This window comes from Cavia porcellus, unplaced genomic scaffold (assembly GCF_034190915.1).
Source record: "Cavia porcellus strain 051 isolate PalLab524CR breed Dunkin Hartley unplaced genomic scaffold, mCavPor4.1 scaffold_16, whole genome shotgun sequence".
Taxonomy (NCBI): Eukaryota; Metazoa; Chordata; class Mammalia; order Rodentia; family Caviidae; genus Cavia; species Cavia porcellus.
Window position 1 is genome coordinate 23,452,464 of NW_026947499.1, and position 25,084 is coordinate 23,477,547.

A 25,084-nucleotide genomic window follows, 5' to 3' on the forward strand; every position below is an offset into this window, starting at 1 on the left:
ATATACTATGAAACTTTATTGATTGGTTGATTAGACTACTAAGGATGGAGCTTAGGGGCATCTGACCACTGAACTACATTCCTGGCCCTTTTAAAAAAATTTTTGAGACAGGGTCTCACCAAGTCACTGAGTTGCCCAAACTGGCCTTGAACTTGCGGTCCTCCTGTCTCAGCTTCCAAGAGTGCTGGTGTAGCAGAAAACGTTCCTCGGTCAGCATACTTCAGTTCATTAGTTGCCCAGATAAACAATTCCAATTATAGTTCCTGTTACTTTTGTTTCTTAGAAACGCGTGGTCACTATGATGCACATTTTAAGAAGCAATCAAAGACAGCCAAGTACTCTGTCTTTGTACTTTCCCTTGGACCCCCTCATAAAACCTCCCTCCCTGAGCCGTTGGGCCTGGTATTTTGGGAATGATCCCTGTCAGTGCCCATCAACATAAAATAAATTTGCTTCCAAATTGTGGGTGTTGTTTCAGTGTTTCTGTTTGCCGTTGTACTAGGATTACAGGAATAATATTTATTTCTATCTTGATCAGTCTGACTACTACTCCATTCTGTTGTCTGTTCTGTTCCTCAAAGAGTCAACTATTGGCCTTATCAAACTTTGTTATATTTCTTTTCTCTATGAATTTCTGCCTTTTTAAAGGTATAGTTTCTTCTTTCTTTGGGTGTATATGTTGAACTTTCTCTAACTTTCAGAATGGAAACTAAGAAAAGGCCTCAAAATCATAAGTATTTAAAGCCGCACCGTACATTTCACTTGAGGCCCTGCCTATCCCGTCCATCCAGGTTTGGTGTCTTTGATGTCATTCAGTTCTAGGCCTTCCATTCTGAGTTCTCATTTTACTTATGAATTATATAAGAACTTAATTTTCCTGCTAAATATGTGGAGCATTTTTGTAATTTTTCTCTAATTTAAAGATCTTGTAGCTTATACCCCATAAGCTATCCTCTAAATTTGTTGAGCTTTTTATGGTCTAATACATGATTGACTTTTACATATACTCCATGTGTAATTGAGAAAAAGTACATTGTCAGGCTGCTGCATTTATGTATTTACATATAGTTGTGTTGTCTCAGTTCTCTTCACGTCCTTCCTGGTGTTTGTTTGTTTTTGCACTATCACCAAGTGAGAGGGTTATACTGAAATCTCTCCGTTTCTTATGATGGTGACAGGGTTACTGTATTTCTCCCTTGGATATCAGTATGTACTTTCTGTACTTGAGGTTGTTTTATTACATCTACTATGTGAAACTTACGATGTTTCTTAATGAACCTAACCTTTCATTATGTGGCCACTTTTCTTTCCTCAAAATTCTTTCCTTCCCAGGTCTATTTTACTTGGTATTAATAGAAATACTATAGCTTTTTTGGTTCAGTTTTCATGAAATGTCTCTTTTATTTTCCATCTTTTCACATCTTTATGTTCTCTGTGTCTTTTTAGAAGGAGCATGTACTTGGATTTTAACAAATCCAAGTATTTTGCTTTTGCCTACTTATCACTGATATGCTGAACCTGTTAATATATCATTTTTATTCTGCTTTTTCATTTAATCTTCTCTTACTACTTTAAGAATCATATATATGTCTCTTCCTTTTAATACAAACAGCATTTCTCAACATCCCTGATATTCTTTTTTTCCCAAAATCCCACCATGGCAGCATTATCTAGACTTTTAATACTACATTATTTTATAAGCATATATTGTTTTTCTTCTTCCTAGTAACTGTTTAAAGAGTAAATTTTACTTCATGCATCTATCACAACATGTTCTGGATTTTTCTCCCCTTTTAAGACTAATATGTCTGATACTGTTTTTGTTGTGATTTTTTGTGTGGCAAACCTGAGGCGGTATATCACGGAATAGTCTTATCATGGCCTCATATTATTTTTTTAGTGCTTATGTAAGAGTCATTTTCATTTTGGGGAATTTGTACATATGTGCACTGTAATAAATATAATTACTTGATTGGCTCCAGTCTCTTTACCTTGTGGCCGCATATCTGAGGGATAACTTGACTGGAGAGAAAATTCTACCTTCTTATTTCATTGCCTTTGTACTTTGAAAATATTAGTCAAGTTCTAGTTGTTGAAATATCTGACATCAGTCTGATTCCTCACCCTTGATTAAAATCTTTCACTCTTCTCTAGCAGCTCATAGAATTTATTTTTTGGTAGTCTTAATTTTGATGATATTATGGTCTAGATGAATATTTTTCTTTATATCTTTATTTATACTACTCAGATCCTTTTAAGCTAAAGTGGATTCATCTCTCGTTTGGGGAAAAATGTTTGCATTGTTTCTTTATTTTCCCTCTATGCCATTTTTACCTACTTACTTTTCTTCTGGGATTCTTGTTAAATGTATTATTTTAGTGGCTACCCTAGGAATTACAATATCCATACTTCCTACAGTCAAAAGTTAATGCATACACACACACAAGGGCTTGAAGCCAGGGCCTCATGCATGCTAAATACGTGCTCTACCACTGAGTTACACCCGCAGCCACTTAATGTATGTCTTGACCCTTCTTCCTGTATACCACAGCTTTTCTCCATTTGTTCCTCTACTGACTAACATGATGAGGTGGTTATATTCTCAAATTTTAAAGTCTAGGAGATGTTATTATTCTTGCTTATTCAGCATTCATTTAGATTTACATGGTTTTAATTCTTTACTCATTAATACATCTCAGATCTTCTACCGAGGATCAGTTTCCACTTGCCTGAGCTATATCCTTTAGCTATGGGTCTTTTGGGGGCCACCTAAGTTTTTATTTGCCTGAAAAGATCTTTATTTCAACTTCATTTCTTAAGGATGGTTACTCCAGGTATATAATTCTAGACTGGGAGTAAATCTCTCAGCACATGGAAGAAGTCATTTACCTGTCTTCAAGCTCATTATTGCTGATGAGAGGACAGCTGTCAGGGTGCTGTTTCTCAGCATGTCTTTTAACAATCTGCCTGCTTAGTATTCTCTTGGATTCAGTTTCAACAGTCTCACTGTACAGATCCATGTGTAGCAAAGTGTCTTCTGTTTTTGCTTCAGAAGCAATCTGTTTCCTCCTAGGAATCTGACCAGAAGTAGACTAGATGCTGTTCAGGTGCCCTGGGGACCTTACAGAATTGTAGATTCTTGTTCAGGAGGCCTGGACAGTTCTGGACACTAATAAGATCCCAGGGGACGTGGCAACCTCACTTGGCCTCTCACTCTAGCTCTTGTATTTTCCAGGTTTTTATCTCTCTTATGCTGTAATATGATCATTTCTTCTGGCCTGTATTCAGGTAACAGGTAATTTGCTCTTTAAACCTTTCCAAGGAATTCTCAGTTAGTTATTTTTCCTTTGTAGAATTTCTGTTGTGTTCTCTTTGGAGTCTGCAGTGCTACTTTTCATAGTTTCCAACAAGTTATTATGAAGGTTTAGAAAGTTTTCTTGGAGCCATGCAGGGAAAGATTTTGTCCTGTCACCTGTTTAAAGTCGCTGCATAATATTTGCTATCACATGATGGATTCACATTCATTTGCAACTGGCGTCTGGCTTCCACTCTGGGATGTCAGTTACATCATTCTCTGCTCCTATGTGACCTGAGCCATTCTGACCTCCCATGCTTCCTTCCAGGTGGGGTGGTGTCTTTGGCTGTCTACTACTCGCTGGCCTCCTTTCTGTATCTCTACCTTGGCCCCATTTCCCAGAGAGGGTCCCCAGCCCATTACTCACGGCAGTGGGTACTTCCTCCACAGGAGCTTGGCTGGTAGGGTCTGGTACACGGTCTTCTGCTTCCCATCGGAGCTGGGGCTGCTGGGGCTGCTCTGCACGATCTTGGAGCATTCCATCTGCTCATCCCATGAGCCTGACAGCACATAGTGGGCCTTTCCCTGGCTGTCACTCACCACTCCAGTCACCTGAGGACATTGTCAGGGCCCAAGTAAGCACACAGTCTACTCTGTGCCTTCTGGGGTTCTGGGAGGTAGCACTGCTTACTTTTCGGGCTGCCTCTTTGGAGAAGTAGCTGTAGGGCACAAACTTCACCTGGCATCGATCATTAGTTTTATGGTTCACAATCTCAATGTCCCCTGACTGGTGAGAGAAGGTAATGGTCAGTGGCCAATGCCTGTGCCATATAAACCCCACCAAGGGTATCCAGCCCTGACCTGATCAATCCAGAGCTTGCCCACGATGATGTTGTGCACAGTTGAGGTGCTCTTCCTCCATACGTAGTGATTTCCACTGGCCTGGAATTCTAAGTGAATGGCACCTGGAGGCCAGGTACAGGTCAGAGGTCATTGTCCCCTCATGCAGGGCTCAGGCCAGTTCACCCACAGCCCAGGGTCTTGAGAACTAAAGGAATATCCATGCATATTAGGGGGGTAGGGTGTAGGCCAGGGGGTCTGTAAGTGGTGTGTGTGTTAGGGGGCAGACCTGTAGGGACGTTTCCCCTGTGAGCTCCAAGCTTTCGGAACTGAAGCTGAATGTCTTTCTGTCCTGGGAGCACCCAGAACCCCAGCTTACCCAGTGGCATGATGGAGATATACTTTCCCCGGAACTTGCTGGCGATGGTGATCTCCTGCCAGAGGCTCCAGCCGTTCTTGGAAAATGCATAGTGGGCAGCTGATGGGGGATGGTGGCTCACCTGGGATCAGACCAGCTGGACATGAGCATTACTGGGCATGGACCCACACTACCTTTCTGGCCAGGGAGTGACAGTCTGCCCTGTTCCCAGGATGCAAAGTGCCATGGTCATGGAATTGAGTCTAGATGCTTTTTTGTGTAGTGCTGGACCCAAGGCAGGAACAACAATGTCTGGAGCAGAAAAGCAGCCTGTTTGGGCTACCGAGTGTTTCCCAGGCTGTAGGAGTATGAATGGGCCTGGTGTGCCTAAGCTCTTGGGCTGGAAAATGTGTGTGATGGTGGGCTTCCCAGACAGGCCCAGGACAGACTGAGCCAAGGGCTAGTGAAACGAAAGGTGTTGCTCCACCAGGGCTTCCATGCCCATTGTCTCATTTAGTCCTCACCACACCTCTGGGAAGGCACATGTCTGCCGTGCAGTGTTGCACTGTGGGAAGGCACCCAGACCAGTAAAACCATTTTCATGGAGGGGCAGAGTCCAGCCTGACTCCTGAGTGAAGTCATGTATCAGTGTCCTGTTTCAGGCTTCATCTCTTCCCCGCAGTGGACCTCCTCGGTTCCCCAGTTTTCCTTTTATAGTGCTGGACATCGTGACTGCTACCCCATCTTCTAGAATCTCTGCTGCTTGGCCCTCTCCTATCTACAAGCAGCACCACCAATTCTCCACTTTCTTCCTCATTCCACATCTGCTAGGCTCTTCCCTCCCTAAGGCATGTCATGGTCTTTCCTGTGCCAGCTGTGCCACATCTACTAGAGCCACCCCATGGGGAAATGCAGGGACATGTCACCAACGGAAGGGTCCAGAGCCCTGCATCACCCCCACCTCTGTCTCAGGCCTACCCTGTCTTTCTAGTTGTTCACACCAAATGCTTTGGAGTTTTCCCAGCCCCTCCTTGTCCCGTTCTCCATCAAATTCTTAACACATCTTGTCTCTTCTTCCTTCATCTGTCCTCTCTGGGGACCACTCTCCCTACTGTAGCCACCTCCTAAACAGTAAGCCAGGGTCATCTGCTGCCCAGCTGCTTCCCCTCCACCCGCATTTTCTCCTTTTCCCCACTCCCTGTGTAAACCCCTCCCTGACCACCCCCTTTCTAAAGAACCAGAAGCATTTGGCACACAGTAGCTGCCTGTGTACCCCTATGACAACAGGAGCCCTATCTGTCTACTCCCCATCTTACCCTCAGCACCTGATCAGCACCTGGGATGTTCAGAGCATTTAATGTTTGATGAATAAAGAAGTACATTAACTTAGCATTCAAGCCAGGGACCCTGGGGTTACCCTTGTCTGCCCTTTCACATCCCAAATGTTAGCAAACCTGCTGGCTCCACCTTCAAAACCTGGCACTGTACCCTTGTGTAGTCATTGCAGTCCTCATGGCAGCCACAGCACTCCTTTCAAACTAGCAATAAAATCAGCAAACTTGGCATCTTGGCTAATCTCGGGAGCTAGAGCATCACCAGCACCAACAGAACTGCCTGTTTTCTGACAAGGACATTCAGGCTCAGCATCAGATGACGATGAGTCTCCCAGCCTGGATCCTGGCTTGCCTCCATGGGGATGGGATGGAGGTGAGGGCACTGGTCAGTGGGTCCAGCTGCCCAGGCTCCTTGTATCTATCAACTTTTCTCAGTGGTGACCCTACTTTCTGGGCTGCCTGGACTCCTAACAGCACCCTGAAGACATCCCTCCACTTCTGTCCCATGGTTCCCTGGCTTGGAGGCAGGTCTTTCCTTTGTCTGACACCAGACAATCTGTGCCTCCCTCTGTCTTCTAGGAAGCCTGGTAGGAGCTGACTAGGAGGTGTGTGTGTGGGTCCTGCCCAGTGCCAGGCTGGTAGACCTAACCTGCTCACAGAGGGAGCGCAGGCCCATATCCTCCAGGCGGTCCAGCTCATAGGTCTCCCCCAACATGGGGTTGAAGGGCTTGGCTATGCGGTGCACAGTGGTGGAGTAGGAGGATACAGAGAAGGCAGCCACCAGGCACATCTGCTCCACAGAGCTGGAGCAGTGCACCGCCTTGTCCAGCAGGTGGTGGTACTCTAGGTCCTCTGTCAGCCGCTGGAGCATGGACAGGGGCTCATTGAAGTTCACCTGTGGGCAGTGGGGAGACAGGTCAGACCAGGCACCAGTCACTGGATCATCACAGCACCTCTGCTGTTCTGAGACATCTGGGAGACGTCACTGCTCTGATGACACCTGTTGATTTGGCTTGCGGCACTTCAGCCCCATCCAACATTTCTCTAGTCCTTTTGCCTCGGTTTCCTCTGCAGCACGCATGCATCACTTTCTGGCATGCTCTATCATACACTGCCATAATGTTTACAGTCATGCCACTAGGATTAAACTCCACAAAGGCCAGGGTATCTGGCTTCCTATTGCTGTATGGTCAGTGCTGACTTGTCAGAATCAGAGTGAATAAGCAAATCCATGGTCAGAGGCAGCGGGTCTTCCTCATATTCTGTGCTGTGATCTAAGTTTTCTGTTGAGGGCTCCTGTGGAGGGGCCTGTGAGGACTGGTGTGACTCAGGAGCCCCTACCAGCCTTAGGCAAGGCAAGGTTATCATATTCCCAATGTGATGCAGTCTTCTAGCATTAGCTTTCTCCATCCTCCCAGACACCGAAGGGGGTGCTATGATTCCATTTTGCAGACGGTACACAGAGCCAGACATGGGAAGGACTCATAGATTACAGAGCAAAATTAACCAGCCTAGAGCCCTCAAACTCTTTCTTGGTGGAGATGCCACTATAGTGTGGTGAACAAGGACCCCAGTTCTGCTTTTGGACTGCTATATGACCTTGCTAAGCCGCCATTTCCTGAGAGGCTTCCCCAAACACAAGGCCCACGTCTGCCACTCTCCACTTAGTAAGTGGAGACAGCTGAGACCGACAGTCTCCCAGATCTACCTTGCATGAACCTGTTTAGGCAGAGCCACTCCACCCTGCCTACCAGCAGTCAGCTGCTGCTGTTCCCCACATTTTAGTACATAAAAACCTATCTCCTGGCTCCTTCCCTCAGAGACTGAGGACCTTTGTTCTTGGAAGGACTGGCTGGTGAACACAACTACATAGTCACATTCTCTTTAGGGGCCATTAAGAAATTGTCACCCTAGAGCTTTGTAGATGTCACAGCCCAGAGGTCCACTAGAGTCACTATGCCCAGGGCTACCTACTGGCATGGGGATCTTGGAGAGCTCACGACCAATGCAGTTCTTCATGATGCTCCAAAGGTTAAGGCTGTAGTTGGGCTTGTCAGGGATGCGGGCACGCCTCTTGAGTTTGTCTGAGCCCTTGGGCACAAGTGAGGCCTGTAGAGAAGCAAGGCACACCTGTCAGAGGATGCCAGAATCCCCTCTGCCTTCCAAGTCTATTCCCTCACCTCTGACCTACCAAGAGCTAGCACTAAGCCAGCTGTTGGCAAATGGCAGATGGGAAAGACAGGCTAGCTCTGCTTGAACTGCTACCCAGGAGGCAGATCTGGGATCCAATGATGGGCCTGAGTTTGCAGTACTAGGCTCTCCCCTGAGCCACCTGGAACATGGCCTTGGGTGCTCCTACCTCACTCACACTGTCTGCCGTCGTCCAATCTACAGTTCCACATGTGCTGGTTCCACCTTCAGCTTTTCTGCAGGAAATAAAGGGTAAGATATGGACAAATCTTGAGACCTCCTTATTACCCATTCCATGTCCTATAAGAAATTGCCAAGGCAATTCCTCCAACAGGCCATCTCCAAGGTGGGGGCCAAGGGACACTGGCAGCAATCTAAAGAGGGTCCATCACCAGTATCCACACAACAGGTGCTCAGCAAAGCCTTGTCTGGAGTATCTGCACCTAATCCAAGAGGAAGCCAGGGACTGGGTACCTCCTTTGAGTACCCAGTATGCCTCACTGAGCCCTGTAGAATCTTCCTGTTCCAGATAAATCCTACTGTATTCTCACTTTCTACTGTTCATCCCACACCAGAGTGGGGCTCTTGAAGGGCAGAAGAGGTTCTGATATTTCCCATATTCAACATTTTAGGGTATGCCTGGCCATAGCAGCAAGGAACACCAGGGATGGGTCTGGAAACTGGCACCTGGCAGTTGGGGTATCAAGGTATGAGCAGAAAGCCCCCAGGTCCTGGGTTCTCTGGGCACAGAAGGAGGAGGCAGGGACTGGGGACAGCTGAGAAGGACCTTCCTGGCAGCACAGCCAAGAGGGTGATGCTTTTGGTGACTGACTGGAAAGAAGCTGAGGGCAACCATACCATGTAACATTGAGAGCAATGTAATCAAGTTTAAAATATTACTGGGAAACAGAAAATAATTCTGAGTTAGAAATACACTGCTACACACTCTCTAGATGGGACTAGACTGCCCTTTCTCTTGAAGACACTGGGTCAGGGACGTGATAAAACAAATCATTCGGTGGAGGCCACAATTCCAAGCAAAAAAGGAGTAGAGGGAGATTTTCATCAGCTTGCCTACCCCTGGCCAAGGTTTGGCCACAGCTTGTGCTCAAGCTTCTGGTCCATCTCACGTTTTTTAGCCCCTGCACTTGAATGGGTCACACTCATGGGAGTTTCCTGTGGATCTGAGTCTGACAGCACTGTCTTTATTGCTAGTAAATATGCTGGAGACTACTATATGTTCATAGATGTGTTTAGAAACATCCTGAAAGAGCATACTTTTGGGAAAAATGTAACAAAGGCTTACAAATAGAACATAGATTTTCTGCATCTTTCATCTGTTTTCAAATGATGATACCACAGAGGAAGCTGTTAGGACCTTATGCTGCGCTGAGGCAAGATGAGCAGCTGGGGCCTTGTGGGTCTCCCCCTACCCCTGGCTGGAACTGCACCCCAGCCAATTCCCTGTTCTGTCTCTGTTTTAAATGAAAATCTTGATGCAAACTTTAGGCATTTATGATGTAAATAAGAATAAAATCTAAGCAAAAATGATATCTGGAACAAGACTTGAAAGAAAACACTAAGTATATAGCTGGTCAGAAGAGCAGAGGGGCTACTTTCGTGAAATGTGCCTGTAATCCCAGCCCTCTAGGAGGCAGGAGAATCATGAGTTTGAGTTCAACCCGGGCAAGTTAATGACTTAGCATGCCCTTGTCTCAAAAACTAAAAAGGGGTAGGGCTGTACCTTAATACAAGGGTACTGAGGTACAGCCCTAGTCCAAAAGGTTCAATCCCTTTGAACCAAAAAAGTCCAAAAAAGTTTTAAACCCTCTCCCCAAAACAACGCCACCAGAAGGTGCTGGTGTGAGGCATGGTACTATACACCTATAATCCCTGCATTGGTAGGCTGAGACAGAGGACTGTCAAAAATTTGAGGCCAGCCTGAGCTACAGTGTGAGAGCCTGTCTCAAAAAACAAAAACAAAAAAACAACCTGGAGGGGGCCTAAAAACAAGGTGGGAAAGGCTGACCCTGGGAGATGCTCGTTCTAGGCTGTTGATGTCCCTGTCTGTGAGGGCAGGGTGTAGGAGAGTGCCTACCTGTCTTCACTGGCCTCAGTGATCACGGTGATGAAGGATGTAGAGTCTTCCATGGCATCAAAGTACTCGGTATCTTCATCTTCCTCACTATCCTCTCCTTTGGAAGTCAAGAAGCTTCCTAGAGACACAAAGATTCTGCCTCAATTTGCAACCTCAAAAGGGCTCCTCCACCTGCCTAAAGTCCAGCACCAACATGTTTGCTCCAACCTGACCCTACATCCCTCCCCAGTCTAGTCACCTGGCCCTATAACCCTGGACTGTTTGCTCCCTTTACTGGGATAATACACTTCCTATCAACGCATTCATTGCTCAGATGGTGCCTTCTGGAAATGTCCCCTAATATCTCAATATGCGGAGCAGCCTGTCTGTAGCCCAGTCTCCGCTTCTGATAGACCCCACCCCCACCCCCACTTAGGATATCTGTGACCATCCCCACCGGCCAAGGTTAGGTACATGCCCACCTGGCACCTGGGCAACCCTGACACAGAAGGGACAGCTTCTGAGATTGTGCATGTATGTACACACATGCATGTACATGTGTGCATATGGTACAGGGAACTGAGCCCAGTGCTTTATGCATGCAAGGCAAGACCTCTGCCTCTGAGCTATATAGCCCAGCCCAAACTTTTGAGAATTAATTTTAGTACCAGGGATGGAACTCAGGACCTTGCACTTGCCAGGCAGGTGCTGTGGCACTGAACTATATCCCCAGCCCAACTTTTGACAATTTAAACCTAGACAGGGGGATACTTTTGCCAAATGATGACAGATGCCAGACAAACAGCACTATAGAGAAAACAGGCTGGTCGAGTGCACACACAGGCATGTTAAAGTGTGCATGTGGATAGGGAGGGGGTGACTGTGGGTCGAGTGACAGGCCCCATCCTGCCAGCCATGCTCACTCACCCTCGCTGAAGCTCTTGCTGGGGTTGGCAGGCCAACCAGGGCCACTGCGGAAGGCCCGCTCAAGACTGTTGTGCTGCTTGGCCAACTGTTCAATGGTCTCTTCCAAATGGACACGCTGCTCTTGCTCATACTGCAGTGCCCGCTGCCATTTCCGGCTGTGTATCTCAGCTAATTCCAAGAAGTCCCTGCAGGCCTAGGAGAAACAAGTGGCTATATAAGCTCTGGGCAGTGAGGGAAACCCAGGGGACACCATCCAGCCTCTCCCCTTTTTACTGGGGTGGTCAGAAACAGGTCTAGTGTCCTTCTAGTTTCCAAAGAGATATGGAAACCTTGGCCTTCTCAGAGTCAGCTTATGAACTGGTCACCTTCCCTGGGCAGGATACCATTTGGAGAACACCTATATGGAGGTGTCACCAATGGATATGCTCCCTGCTGACAGCTCGAGGATATCCCTGATGCTGGAGAGTACTGAATTTCTGCTCATCATAGCTGGGATTTTAGCTCTCAGTTGTCATGTATTCATTGTGTGCTGGGCCTGACATGTGTCACCAGTGCCTGTTCCCACTGGGGAGATTAGGCCAGACCCTGACTTTGACACAGAAGGAAAGAAAGCCATTCTTCTGGCCTGCTTGGTTTAGAAAGGTGGTAAGTCTCATCTGGCAGGTGAACTGGAACTTCTCATACCTTAACGTGTTCACTAAGGCCTTCAACAACATCCAGATTCTTTTCAAGTACTTAGACAGTTCCATCACACTCCTATGAAGCAAGGGTCAGTTATCCAGCCCCTGTCATTACAGTACAGAAGGTGGCACAGGTCTCAACCATCCTGGAGGGACGCTTAGTGAGGTCCAAGCAAGTTACCTCTAGATTTTCCCTTTCCAGACATTTTCTTTAGCCCAGTAGGAAAAGCCATGTTTCCTGGGTGCAAGCCTGCATGAGCACTCTCAGATGCTGCTTTTTCTTTCCAACCCTTGCTGCATCCACTCACCTGGAGCACTACTCCATGTATGCCATGTGTCCAACCCCACAGGTCTACAATGTGCTTTCCTGGAGGGATATGGGCACATGGACCACCATTTGTGGCACAAAGACAATGCAGCATTATCCTAAAGAGCTGGTGGGAAGAACTGGGGAGGTGATGCAGGGCATTAGAAGAGGGAATGCTGGATAGACATGTCCTTATGGGCTGCCAGCTCTATCTAGCCAACTTTGAAGGCTAGTTCTCACCATTCCTCAGAGTTCTCTCGTTTCACCTGCAGGAAGCCCCCAGCTTGCTATAGTCAGCCCCACCCAGTCACCAGCTTCCATGCTATGGCACAATGGCAAAGTTTGGCAAACTCTCTGACCATTGCCTGTTCATAGTAACTGGATTCCTGTTCCTCCCAAAACTCGGCAGGTGTTCCAGCATGTGTGCTAGCCCATATAGGGGTAGGATAAGGAGTATATGGGAGGTATCTTGGGGCCTCCTCTGAGGAGCAAGTTTGAACCAGCTCCTCTAAGGTAAGTGGGCTCCCTATGATTTGCTTACCCCAGGGACAGCATAAACCCTGGTGGGCACCCAGGCTTGATGAAAACCTCTTCCCCCAGGCTGGGGCTGCTCATCCGGTTCCAGCATGTCACACTTTTAATACCTCTCCTTCAGACATCTTCCTCCACCACCCCCTCAACACCCATGCAGGGAGAGCAGGGTAGGGTGCCACACACTGTCCTCCCTCAGAAGAGATAAGATAGGCCTGCAAATGGGATATGATCTTCCCAAGAAAACCAGTGAAATACAGGGGGGAAAAGCACATATGGATAGTTAGAGGACCTGGGTTCTGGCAAAGCTACTTGACTCCTCTGAGCCTTTGTTCCTGGTGTGAGGTGGAACAGTAATGTCTGACGTACCATGTCTTCACAGACTGTACTGTCTCAGTTCACTCAGCAAAGTCCTCAGGGTAAGAGGAATGGGATCATTCTCATTGAATAGATGGGAAAAGTGAGGCTATATTCCTGGCAGACTCTCAGGAGAAGTACATTTACTTCAACCTCCCCTGTAAGGCCTGGCACTGGTACCCACCCACCTGACCCCACCTAAGCATGGATTCATACTGACAGGTATCCTGGCACAGTACTGGGGGAGAGGGCTTTCAGGCTTGGGAAGAAATCTTATTTCATGTACTTAACAGGGTCCAGAAAACAAGAGTGGTTGAAGATTTAGGACTACTTTGACTTTGGAGAGTTCGGATCTATAAGGCTCCCAGCAGATGTGGAGCCTCAGTCACTGGCTACCATGTAATTCAGAGAATTACATGAAGTGGGCTTAGGTGGACTGTAAGAGACACAGCTGCAGGCCTGACTCTACTTTTGCCTGTCTTGTCACCTGAACAGAAGGTCCGCACGGCTCTGGGTCCTACAGTGGTCTCCTTGTGTCATTCAGATCCTTGTCCCTTTCTCACTGCTATAGATCTCAGGGTAGGGCCCTGTCAACAGACATAACAATTTGCCCTGTGACTAGACCCATGAATGCTGCTTACTCTTGCTTCTCATAGCCCTAAGTTTAAGCCCTACATCAAATTATTCACAGTTCCTGCCACCTGTTTGCTGACCAAGAAAAGAGTATCTAAGACTGCTAGGCTGCTGCTCCTGAGCCATTGGTTGGCTGTGTCACTGGGATAATCATCTGCCAAGCTGGCCTCACAGCAGGACAAAGTGCATGTGAGAAACTCATCGGATTTCTGATGCAGGAGAAGCACCTGCATCTCCTTAGATTGTGTCCAGTGGGCTGCTTCAAGGTTCTTGTGGCTATGCTTGCAATAGTGCTCATGCTCCCTGGTACCCTGCTTCAGACAGGCTCAGGTGAGGGTCTGTCCAGGTCAACAAGGAGTAAGCAGGTTGCAATCATGGAGAGTCTGCTTCTTGCTCCCCTTACACATATGGACCACTCCATTCCAGGAAGACCACACAAGGTCCTTTGGCTCCAAGTGAGAGAAGCCAGGGCCAAGTTGTGGCTTGGAGATACCAGTGCTTCCTAGTTTTCCAAGTTCTTTTTGGTGTGTTTGTACCTGGCCTGGTGGCCTACCAGCTATGCACAGTCCCTCATCTCTGTTCCCACGCCCACCCCCCTGCCATCTCATCTGTTTTATGGCTTCCTGCCAAGCCTCTACATCCCCTGGAATCATCTGTCAGTGTGTATCAACATAGATGCAATAGGTATATATTTTTTCTGTCATATAATACCTATCCTTTAAATCAAGACTTCTACAAGAGCCACATAACAACAGTAATAATTCCCACAAGCTAATAGCAGAGGACATCTGGGTTTCCCATGAGCAGAAGCAAGACAGTCACAAAGCAAAGGTGAATTGGCTCCTTATCTTTACTGTTCACGGGCCCTAACTACTTTGGAAATGACTATTTTTTTCCTCCAGGGGTAAATGGAGTATCTTGGACAGATCTGGATGGTTGACAATCTCATATACCTGGCCCTGGCCCATCTCCTGGATTTTCTCTCTCCCAATCCCTCACATGTGGCAACTACATATGATGGCTTCCTGCCCATCCCCACTCCGTTCCACATACAGCTGGTTATTCTGCTGTGGTCCCACCTCCCTCACCCTGTGCCTGCTATGGTCAGTGCTATCTGGGACATTCTCATGGTATTAAGGTAGCCATTTCTCTAGCAAGTATGACCAAGGATGATATGTGAGAAAAAAGGCAGTGGAAGAGGGCAAGGAGGGGAAGGAGGCTAAGGGTCTTGCCCAAGAAGGTATGTGCAGAGCTAGGGTCTAAACCCCTGTGCACCCCACCACCTGTCTCCCAGGCCTAAGAACCAACACTGTTAATTTATTTTACAAATCTGGATCTTCACTGCTGTCAGAAAATCCCTTTATGGTAGGCATTGCTGGAACCTGTGCTTTTCCTTGGTTCCTAGGAGATGCTCACTAACAAGGATGTCTGGAAATACCCTTGTTCCAGCTCTGGACTAGGGAAAGGAGACTGCCTTTCAGTGCAGCAGATTGCTGGCTGATAAAGCTGGGCATGTATGACCTCCATCTACCACACTGTTAACACAGGGCTAGCTGACATAGCACAGCAGTGAGATGGAATCAAATTTCCAGGATAACTGAGGCTTTATGTGGGTCAGGCAAGGCACATTCAAATTGTAGGCTATCACAGCCAACTGAAGAGGGGAATAGGGTGGAGGCTGCTCTACCCTAAGATCAAAGGGCTCATGTGCCCTGCTCACCCTGTAGACTGCAGAAGCATGCCTGCCCCTCAACCGTGATACACTCACCTGGTGTCCATCCCTAGCTCCCAGGGTCTCCTCTGCTGTTGCTGGCCTTCTCCAGGCCCCATGCTGGCTGTCATGTGGAGACAGACAGGTGCTCGGCTGGCCCTGCTGCCCTGGAATGCTGAGCTGGGCATGCCTTGTGGGCTGTACATTCACTAAGCTGGATTAAGCCCAGGGCTCAGGAGGGGGGCCAGCGAGGGGGAAACTGGCTGGGGGAAGGCTGGGTTCACCCAGCAATGACCTAAACATGGTCACAATTCCTCACAAATTTTGTGACAACTGTAACTGTGGTCAGAAAGCTCATACCCCCTTCTCTAAAGGAGAAACTTGGGCTAACCGAGCCTCTTATTCATACCATACTCATGTTCTGATTCACTGAAGGGAAGGTGGATAGATTCTAGAAGGTAGCCACAACCAGTATCAGTGTGTGGGCATGGCTGTGCCTTGGGATACACTTATAACTTCCTATCCTCCATAGCGTTCATGATTTTATGATCCATTGGATTCACTGTTCTTGGGGTTGGGATAGGGTTCCATTTCCTGGGTCCTGCTCCTTCCTCCCACCCCAAGAACTGCTGCAAGAGTTAAAAAAAAAAAGCAACAAGCACTATGGGTGCTTCTGAGATGTAGAGGGACTGGTTGGGGGGTGGAGTTCTCCAGGAAGTATGGTTCTGGAGAAGATGGGAAGCCTGCTGAGGGACCCAGAAGCACAGTGAAAACCAGAATAGAAACAAGGGGCTTCCCACACCAGGTTGGCCCCAGACTGGAAAGACTCAGCTGCCTAGCTTATCCTCTTCAGAAGCCCACACTTGTGAAGGAGGTTGTGAAGGCTGTCCACCCAGGGGAAACTGAGACAAGGGCTACGCCGCTTGAGCTCTGTGAGGAATTTCTTCTGGTTACCTTAACAAGTATCTGCAGGACAGACAGAAGGTCTCTGACCTGGAAACCTCTTCCCAGCTGTACCTCAGGGGAAGAAGGACAAACTCTAATCGCTTTTGCTGTTTCTAATCCTAATCCTGCCAATGACCTCACTATTCCTCAAACATGGGCAGATGAGTGGGCATGGGGTCAGGCAACCTGTATCCCCTGCCTGGCCTATGTGTGGCCTGTGGTGCCCTCTCAACCTCTCAGAAGGGTCTGCAGAACCAGGGCCCTGCCAGGGCCTAGACTTTAGCATCTACTCATAAACCATTAATCTCCTCTAGACAGAAGTGTGGGGAAGGGGCCAGGAAACTTCTGGACACTGGGATGGATAACCACTGTGCTCACACAGGAGGTGAAGAGAGGGGCCAAAAGCCAAGATGATCCAGGCTACACAGTTGACTGTCTCCAGCCTTCAGCACATGCCAATGGACATGGTAACACCAGGCAAAGAGAGGGCAGGAGAAAGGGCTGTGTCTCCCTCCATCTGTGACCAGGCCGGGACCTTTCAGGAATCTGATGTATGTTCTGTGGAGGTCCTCAGGCTCTGGGCTCACAGGAAGGTGGGTGAGGATCTTTTTACAAGCCAAGTTGCTGGGGCTAAGGCTGCCCACCCACCATGCTAATCCTTATATGGCCATGGTGCACCCCTCTCTCACTTCCCTGAAGTAGGAATAATAGACATTGTCTCCCTGAGTCCCCTCGGAGAGCGATCCAGAAGCTCATACCAGGAAATGCCTTGGAGTGTAAGAGTCTCTCCTCCCTTCCGGCTAAAGAGTGGCTAACCGCCCTCATTTACCCAAGAAGAATGCAGTATATCTTCACAAGGTGGGAAGGGCAGTGCTGAGATTCAGGCCCTGTCTGCCTGGCTCAGTGGTCACCACACTAAACTTGGCCATCTTAGGTGTCCAAAACTAAGAGTGGGGAACCCTGGAGGCAAGATGGGTTCAGGTGGGCGCCCTTTGGCCAGCCCAGATGCCATGCTATATGTATCAGTCCCCTCCTGGCCTCCTGGAGGCCAAGCGAACAATACAGGGTCAGACCAGCCACCACTTGGATTTGTCTTGGCTGCAGCCTACAGCATTCCTGACCAGCACCCCTGGGCTCTCCTGGATGTGACTCATTTGGTGACGGAGAGACAGCTTTCCATTTCAAGTGCAACTCCAAAATAGCCCTTTCCACATTCAGAACAGTTCACCCCTTGTACACAGGAACTGGCACCATCTGGCTGCCAGTTTGCCAACTGATTAGAGACAATCCTGGAATCTATTTTTAACCTTCCCCCCAGTGAACAAGCTGTCAGGAGTAGAAAAGTGGTCATCTGGACAGGAACCTGCCCCAGGGGCCCCAGAAGAATCTGGACAGCCTGGGCCTCTCCCATTGCTTAGGTGGGTTCAAGGAGCCCTGTGTAGTTCCTAGGGTGGTGAAGCCTCATGCCTTTCCAATAATAAATGGCTCCTTCAGACATAGGGAAGGATACTTTCCATGATATTCATTTCCATGATACCCTGATCTATGTACGTATCCTCACCTGCCTCACTGCCTACTTCCCACTCTGTCCCCCTCTATGCCTCCTAAACCCGCCTTGCACTTTGTGCTTGCAGCTCTATCCAGCCAGCCTGTTCCCCTAGCTAAGCCCATCTGGCTCTTCACTGTGCTAGGCACCTGTGCCCACCATCCTGCAGTCAGGACTTTGTAGTCCCCATCCCATCAGTGCATCTCCTGAGAGATATCCCTTCCTGGAATGCAGGACTGGTCCCAGCTGGTCCCAGCTTTCCTGCTTTCTTCTCCCCTGGGTACCTCTTTGGTCTTCTGTGGGGCTCGCCCTATAGCCAGCCAGCTCTGTCCCCTTACTGGCTGCACAAAACCTATTTTGAAGAAATACTCTCCTGTACCCTGCTGCATCTGTTGGAGGGCTTGTTGGGGTGGGAGGTGAATAGAGGATGGTCACAAAGCCACAAAGGGAAAGGCTCCTGTGGGAAGCCTTCCTAATGGTCTTGCTTCTCAGTCACACAGCAACTCTCCTGATCCTGCCTTCAGCTCAGACAGAACTGGCCATTTCCTGGCAGTGCCAGTTCCCTCCCTGTCTTCTGGAGCCCTTCTGGACTCCAAGCATTTACCCATGCCTCACCACTGGCTATCCTCCAAGCAATGGGTCTTGCTCAAATCAAGTCAGATGATTTCATTCGTTCTGAGTGGAAGGCAGAGCACTTTGTACAGGGCACCCTGTGACTGGCCTGCTGTCCCTTCCAACCTCCCTTTCAGAGTTCTCAGTATTCATTGCTGGTGCTGGAACCTCTGTTCCCCAGATAGCCCTCACCTCCAGCCAATATGCACTTGTGTTCTCTCGCCCCAGCCTACCTTGAGTTTCCTCCCTCTGAAAATCTTTCTGCCTGCTATCCTGTATCATCTATGTGTTTGCAGCTCCCCTGTGAGGATGTAGAGCCCACAAAGGCAGGGGCCATTGTAACCCAGTGCCTAAAAAAGGGCCTTCCTGGATGATGGGAAGCCTGTTGTGTGCCTCATGTCCATCTCTACAGAAATGCTCATGGGCTGACTGACCTTAACTATCTTGGCTCCTAAGGGCTACAAGGCATCAGGTGATCAAAGGGGGCAAGCACTGGGCCTTGGGATGATTCAGCAACTACAAGGAACCTCTCTGATCTCAAGTGTGAGGAACCATCCCTGGAGCATCCTGCCTTGCTTGGGCCTCACTGCAAGGGCCTCAGGGAGAAGATGGCAGGAACAGCCCACAGCCTGCTGGAGAGCAGGACTGAACCCAGCACTACCACCTCCCCACGGGGTTCAGTGCTACAGGGAGAGAAGGCCACCAGCACCTGTCATATAACTCTTAGCATCTCCTAATGGGGATCCTAGCTGCCCTTTCCCATGGCCAGGGCTGAAAAAAGGCAGAAGAAGAAGAGGTGTGAGCAGGTGGCCAAAGAAGTCCTGAGGTTTGGTCAGCAGAAATATGAACTTGTGCAACAGTCACAGAAGAAAGCACTGTCTAGTTTTGCCAGCAGGGGCTGCAGACAAAACCTGCTCTCATGGCCGGGCAAGGAGCTCGCACAGCATCCCGTGATAAGCTGGCTTCAGAATGCATGATGCACTCCGCCCTGGGCAACCACAAATGCAGCTCCAGCCCTTCCCCTGCCACAGCTAGTGGAAATGGCTGAGGGACAGGTTGCTGTACCCCGTGTGCTGCACGGGGAGAGGAGGACTCTCCTCTCCTGGGAACTGCAACCCTGGTGAGAAATGGGGAGATGCCTTGGCCTCAGAGTAGTATCTGCATATTACAGATTATGATGATAACAATGAAGCTGTCGCGATACTGACATCATGTGGCTATGTGAGGAAAAAAGAAAGATACGGCAGGAGACCTGGGAGGACCACTGCTATTATAACAACAATCCATAGCCTGTCCTTCACACTGGCCACTTGGCTTCACTACAAAGATAAACTCATGGGAACAAACAATAATCCTGGAGAGTTTCTTCTTATATTTTATGAAAGCTAATATCCACAAGCATGGAATTGTAATATGTCCTGCCATAATTCAATCACCCTGTACGTTAAACCAAGGGATAGACCCAGTGCTATACCACAAGGTGCCTCCTGGCCTCAGACATGGGAGGAGCATTCAATACCATGGCACAGTGGAATTCAAGACTCATTCTACAAACCAGAATCATATACTATTGCTGCAAGATTTCTCCTAAATGGCAGACTAATTCAGTTACCCAAAACAGTAATTCAAGCAGGGATCTGCTGGGCTGGCTTTTATCAGCTGAAAAATTTCCTCTAGGGAATGTTGCCAGACACCAAGCAATTCATTCATTTGTTCCCATGTTCTTTCATAATTCTCCCTATCTCTCATTTCTGAGGCTCCTATATCCTGGGCCCTGGGCTCTATACCAGTCCTGGAGGCCTCAGGGATACAGGGTCTGTGAGGGAGACTGTTACCTGTCCTTGCAGGAAGGATGGGTCAAAATGTTGTGGTAGAAAAGACCATGAGATGCTGCAAAGTATGCGGGCCAAAGAGGGAGATAATGCTGAGAAGTGACCACACCTGTTTCCCCTTCTCTTGACCTACCGCTCCCAACCAAGGCCTCATTTCCCTACTGTGAGGCAGAACACTATGGCAGGCTCAGAATCAGGGAAATATGGGTTTACATCCTTAGCAGCTGGAGCCCTGAGCCCTTCTTTCTCCTTCTAGGCCATACTCTGCAGCTTCTAGGCCCTGCTCTCTGCTAGGCCCCTGCCCTCTGCAGGCCAAGCTGGGGCTTACCCTGGCTCCCAGGGTAAAGAGGTTCACATGACTATCCCCAAGGGTCAATCTCCCATGAGGGTGCAGTTGGTTGGGCCTGAACTCCCCTTCCTAGTCCCTCCCTGGGTCCTCCCTATACCTACCTTTCAAAAGTAGCCATGTAAGTTGCTGGTCTTGGATCAACATGCCTCTGGAAGGTCACATCACTGGGGAATTCCATTGGACTGTGAGCTCCAAGAGTAGCCAGGCTTGCCTGTTCCATGTTGAAGGGGTACCCCAGCCCTCTCCCTACATACATCCAAGTAGTTATCAGTAGGCAGCTATTAAGGTCTGGGTTAAATGCATCCCTAAGGCAGAACCTCCCTAACTGTAAAAGCCACATGCCATGGCATGGCAAGGACAGTGTAGCATTGGCAAAGACACAGGGTGAAGCACTGCAGTGTTCCTCTTGATCCAGAAACCTTGGAAAATATAGTTCCCTAAAACCCAGAAAAGAGATCCTACCAGACAAGAGGGGAGGATGTTGCTCTGCTCCTCAGGGGGCACTGGACACATATAAGTCTGTGATACGGGTTATGGAGCTTTGGATCTGGGAATTATCCAAGTGTCCTCTTTCTCCTTCTTCTACCCTACTGGGAGTGGAGCTTGGGACCAAAAGGCTTGTTATTCACTTGTTACTGAAATTTAAAGGAGATTTAAAATTTGTCCCACTAACTTTTCTTCTGGACAGTACTGGACTTTTTACCATCTAGGGAAGAAGTGGAGATGAAGCAGTGAGGCCCTGTCTAGGTAGTAAGAGGCTGCTTGCCCATCATTTCCCTGTGAAGTCTGTCTGTCTGTCTGGCCAGCAAGCCCTGACTTCTTACTCCTGCTCCATTGTGACACAGGCCCAGCCAGAGCCTTCAAGATGGAAAACGCAACCACCACTGGGGCTGAATGCAACATTGAGCGGGGGGTTTCATCCTGCCCAAAGGGTCAATGAATAGATTCTCAAAAGTCAAGTGTGGGTTGCTGGACTGCATCACAGTCAGGATGAGGGTGGGGAACAGGGTAAAGCAGAAGATGCAATGTGATTCCCATAGTGGGGAGAGAGAAGTCGTTCTTACAGTGACATCTAGAGGATGAAATTTGTGTCATCAGTTATGGTAATCAAAAGCCATATGAAAGTTTAAAGATAACAGACAGGGACATATAGAGGTCCTGAGTTCGAAGTCAGTCTGGGCTACATAGTGAGCTCAAGCCCAACTGGACTTCGCAGTGAGACCTTGTCTCAAAGGAAAAAAAAAAAAGAAAAACGATGCTGAGATTAGAATCCCACACTGGGTAGATGTGAAGCCACCCACTCTATATCCTGACTTCAGAGTGTAGCTATAGCAGGAGAGGACATTTTACTCTGCCAGGGCCCATATGCTCAGGAGACATCACTATTCCAGTGTCCTACACAAATCTGGGTTTGCATCCAGGCTTGGTGATACTAGGCAGCTCAGGTAAGAGTCTTTCTGAGCTCACTTTGTACTCTGGAACAGTAGAGGTCAGTGCATGAACAGGTCCTTAGGAATGAGGTAGAGAGAGTGGATCCCTGGTCCACTCTCTTCATAACAGGCAGGGAAGCCACACCACACCAGAGTGACCTTTGTGTGCTATGACCCTCAAGCCAGCTTTCCTACATGGCCCCATGGCACACAGTGGTGGTTTGAACACTTAGTGTCAACAGCCATGTAAATGGCCCTCCTAGTACAGATCTAGTTCTTGTCAAACAGCTGTTGGGGGAGGGGGGAGGGTCTCCAGGAAAAACTTGGGCTTTGAGCCAACCTGGACAAGAAGTTCAGCCAGTGAGGGCAGCCCTCACTTCTTCTAAAGGAGACACCCTTATGTCAGGTTCACACCAGCCCATCCACCCACAGCCTACTTGAGAAGGTGCAGCTCCTGTCATTGAAGGCCGCCTGTCACATGTTTCCCTGGAGTCCAGATTGGAAATAAGCCTCATGACCAACCCCAGGAGGCTGCGCTTTCCATAAAATAATTCATTATGCATTTACCTTGAGCTATTTTAGGGCTTCATAAACACAGATGAGCCTCTGATGCCTGATAAAAGATGGTGATTGGCTTCAGCCAGCTGTGATGCTCATTATCTTAGAGAAACCAAACCTGCTCCCTTAAAGCCAAGTGGCTTCATCTTGGGTGGGAAGCAGTACCAGGGAAACTGGAGGCAGCACTGGGTTCTAGATGTTTAGGGAGGTACAAACATAGCATAAGCATTATGTCCCGAAGTGCTCATTATGTGAGTGTGATACTGGTAATACAGGTACCTGGGCTTAAAGCATCTATAGGGTAAAAGGAGGATGGTGCCCTAAGAGTGTGTACGGATGGAAGAGATCATGGGCACAGACTGATGACACACAGGGTGGCTGCAGAGCTGCAGCCCTGCAGCATCCTCTACATACAGTGCCAACTGCAGCCCTGGGCACTGTGAGATGTGGTGATGGACAAAGGTACATATACCTGTAGGCCATGTTTCCTAGTAGTCTGGGAAGAGGGTACTTCTCACTCAGCCTCATGCCCTAGGGTAGGGATTCCCGAGGCTGCGTCAGGCAGGCACTTGAGGCATAAGCATGTCTGAGCAGGTGTGGGGTAGCCCTCCTGCTTTACAATCATGCTGGTAAGGCAGGCCTGAGGCTGGTAAAGCAAATCCTTTGATGCCTACAGTTTGGGCTGGGAACCTTGGCCCCATCCTCCATCTTCCACTGCCCTTAAGTTTCCTGTCAGGATTACAGCCTGATGATTAGAGACTCCCAGTGTGGGTCTGCTCTGACCCCTACCTTGGAAGTGTAGTCCTTTAGCTGGGGCTCCCCAGGGCACTTCCTATTGTCTCCAGTTAGCCTGATAACCCTCTGAAACCACATTCTGTGGACCTCAACCTTTCCCTGGTGTGGGCCTCCACCTCTGCACACATCTGCCTTGGACCCCTGTTCCAGCATGCCACGCAGGATCGTTGTGCCTGAAACCTATTGGATGGATGTGTCCCTCTATAAGCTGTCCTTGGGAGGAGGCTGTTGCAGTCAGACCAAGGGGGATGCTCACCAGGCAGAAAGAGGAAGAGCCAAAACCATAGTCAAACACTGCTTTCCTGCTACACGTAACCCCTCCTGGTTCCCAATCACAACACGGTTTCCAGAACCCAGGGAGAGTGCCTTCTGAGTTTGCATTCTGTGATTGCTGAGTTTGTATATAGGTACTATCAGATTGGCACAACCCTTGGCAAGTAGAGTTCTAAAGGGAACCCCAACCCCAGTTACCACCACATATATCTGCCCCCTCTGCCATGCTGATGTGGGCTCTGATCTCCCTGCAGCCAGGTAGGATGCACCCAGGGCAGGAGCAGTATAGTAGCCATGTCCGTCATGTGGGCCAAGATAGCTCACCAGGGTGGCCTCTAAGCTTGGAGCCCTGACCTACCCGAACTACCAGCTGCAACCAGATTCTATAGTTAATTCCAGTTTCCACCAGACAATTAAAAAGAATATCCTCAGGGGTGCAGGATATAGCTCAGCAGCTCAAGCACCTGCCTGGCAAGTGTGAGGTCACGAGTTTGATCCCTGGTACCAAAAAAATAAAAATAAAATAGAAGAATAAAAAATAAATAAAAATCCTCTCTTAACAATAGTGTGAAACTGACACAGATGCTGCAGTGTGTGGAGCAGTACTTTGGAGAATGACTTAGAGCCACAGGAAATTATTGGAGGCATGGTCTGTCAAGCACCTTCTGGAAGGTCATAGGGCTGGTGCCGGAAAGCACTCTCCCTTTTGAGATCCTTATGTCTGGAGGGCAGTAGGGGTGGGCACTCACGTTGATCATAGCATTTGATGTGATTCGGAAGAGGGTGGCCCGTTCATTCACAACCTTCAGTTTCTCCCCACTCTCAGAGGGGATCTTGAGGCTATCCAGCTCATTCAGGGAGCGCTGGAGTGCTGCCCCATGCTTGGCAATGAGGTCATTGCATGTGCTAAGGTCATCTAACTTCAGGGAGAGGTTCTTAAGTGTGTACTGGAGCTCGCTCTTGTCAGCTGGGGAGGCAGTCCCTTCGTCGTCGTCCCCAGAGTCATCTGTGGAGAGAAATAGAGTTGCTGGAGTTGTCACTTGAACCAGCACAGTATGGGCTGAAGTGGGCAGAGCAGGTAGGGTCATAAAAACAATCGATTCCTGAATGATGCCTGATGTTGCTCCTGCCTGTGATGAGGTGACTGCCCAGACCTGCCCAGCCAGCAGAGCCTTCTGTGAGTCACTAGAGGGGGCATAAATGGAGTAGCATGAAGGACAGAGATTGGACTGGTCTTTGAAGGGGGCTACAGGCACTGCACCAGCTCTCCTAAATTACAGCCATTAGGCAAGGGTGGGCTGAACTGGCTGGAAAGGCAGAGGATTTTTTTTTTTTTTGTAAGGCAGAGATTGTTCAGTGGCTATAGACACTCCCAGAATTCAGCCTAGGCTCCTTTTCTAGCCTTACAGACTCATTCAGGGTAACCAGCACCTTCTGGGGCAACCTCAGTATGTCTCTGCCCCTGAAAATGCTTGGGGGCTTTTGTTTGGGGCTTATCCATGGT

At 48.6% G+C, this 25,084-nt stretch overlaps 1 protein-coding gene across 9 annotated transcripts in view; it reads right to left on the reverse strand.

Annotated features, from left to right (window-relative positions):
• Osbp2 (oxysterol binding protein 2) overlaps positions 1-25,084 on the reverse strand; it is a 201,082-nt gene that overhangs the window by 6,538 nt on the left and 169,460 nt on the right. For 6 of the 9 annotated variants that reach the window (XM_063225931.1, XM_063225932.1, XM_063225937.1 and 3 more), the window contains 10 exons: positions 24,330-24,586; positions 11,022-11,214; positions 10,116-10,233; positions 8,187-8,253; positions 7,802-7,936; positions 6,477-6,722; positions 4,515-4,635; positions 4,157-4,260; positions 3,987-4,082; positions 3,723-3,907 (listed from right to left, as the gene is read on the reverse strand). In XM_063225931.1, coding sequence (XP_063082001.1) covers positions 3,723-3,907; positions 3,987-4,082; positions 4,157-4,260; positions 4,515-4,635; positions 6,477-6,722; positions 7,802-7,936; positions 8,187-8,253; positions 10,116-10,233; positions 11,022-11,214; positions 24,330-24,586 — 1,522 coding nt within the window. Of the gene's footprint in view, positions 1-3,722; positions 3,908-3,986; positions 4,083-4,156; positions 4,261-4,514; positions 4,636-6,476; positions 6,723-7,801; positions 7,937-8,186; positions 8,254-10,115; positions 10,234-11,021; positions 11,215-15,297; positions 15,444-24,329; positions 24,587-25,084 lie in introns of those variants that run through there. The other 3 variants (XM_063225933.1, XM_063225938.1, XM_063225939.1) reach the window with 3 other exon arrangements.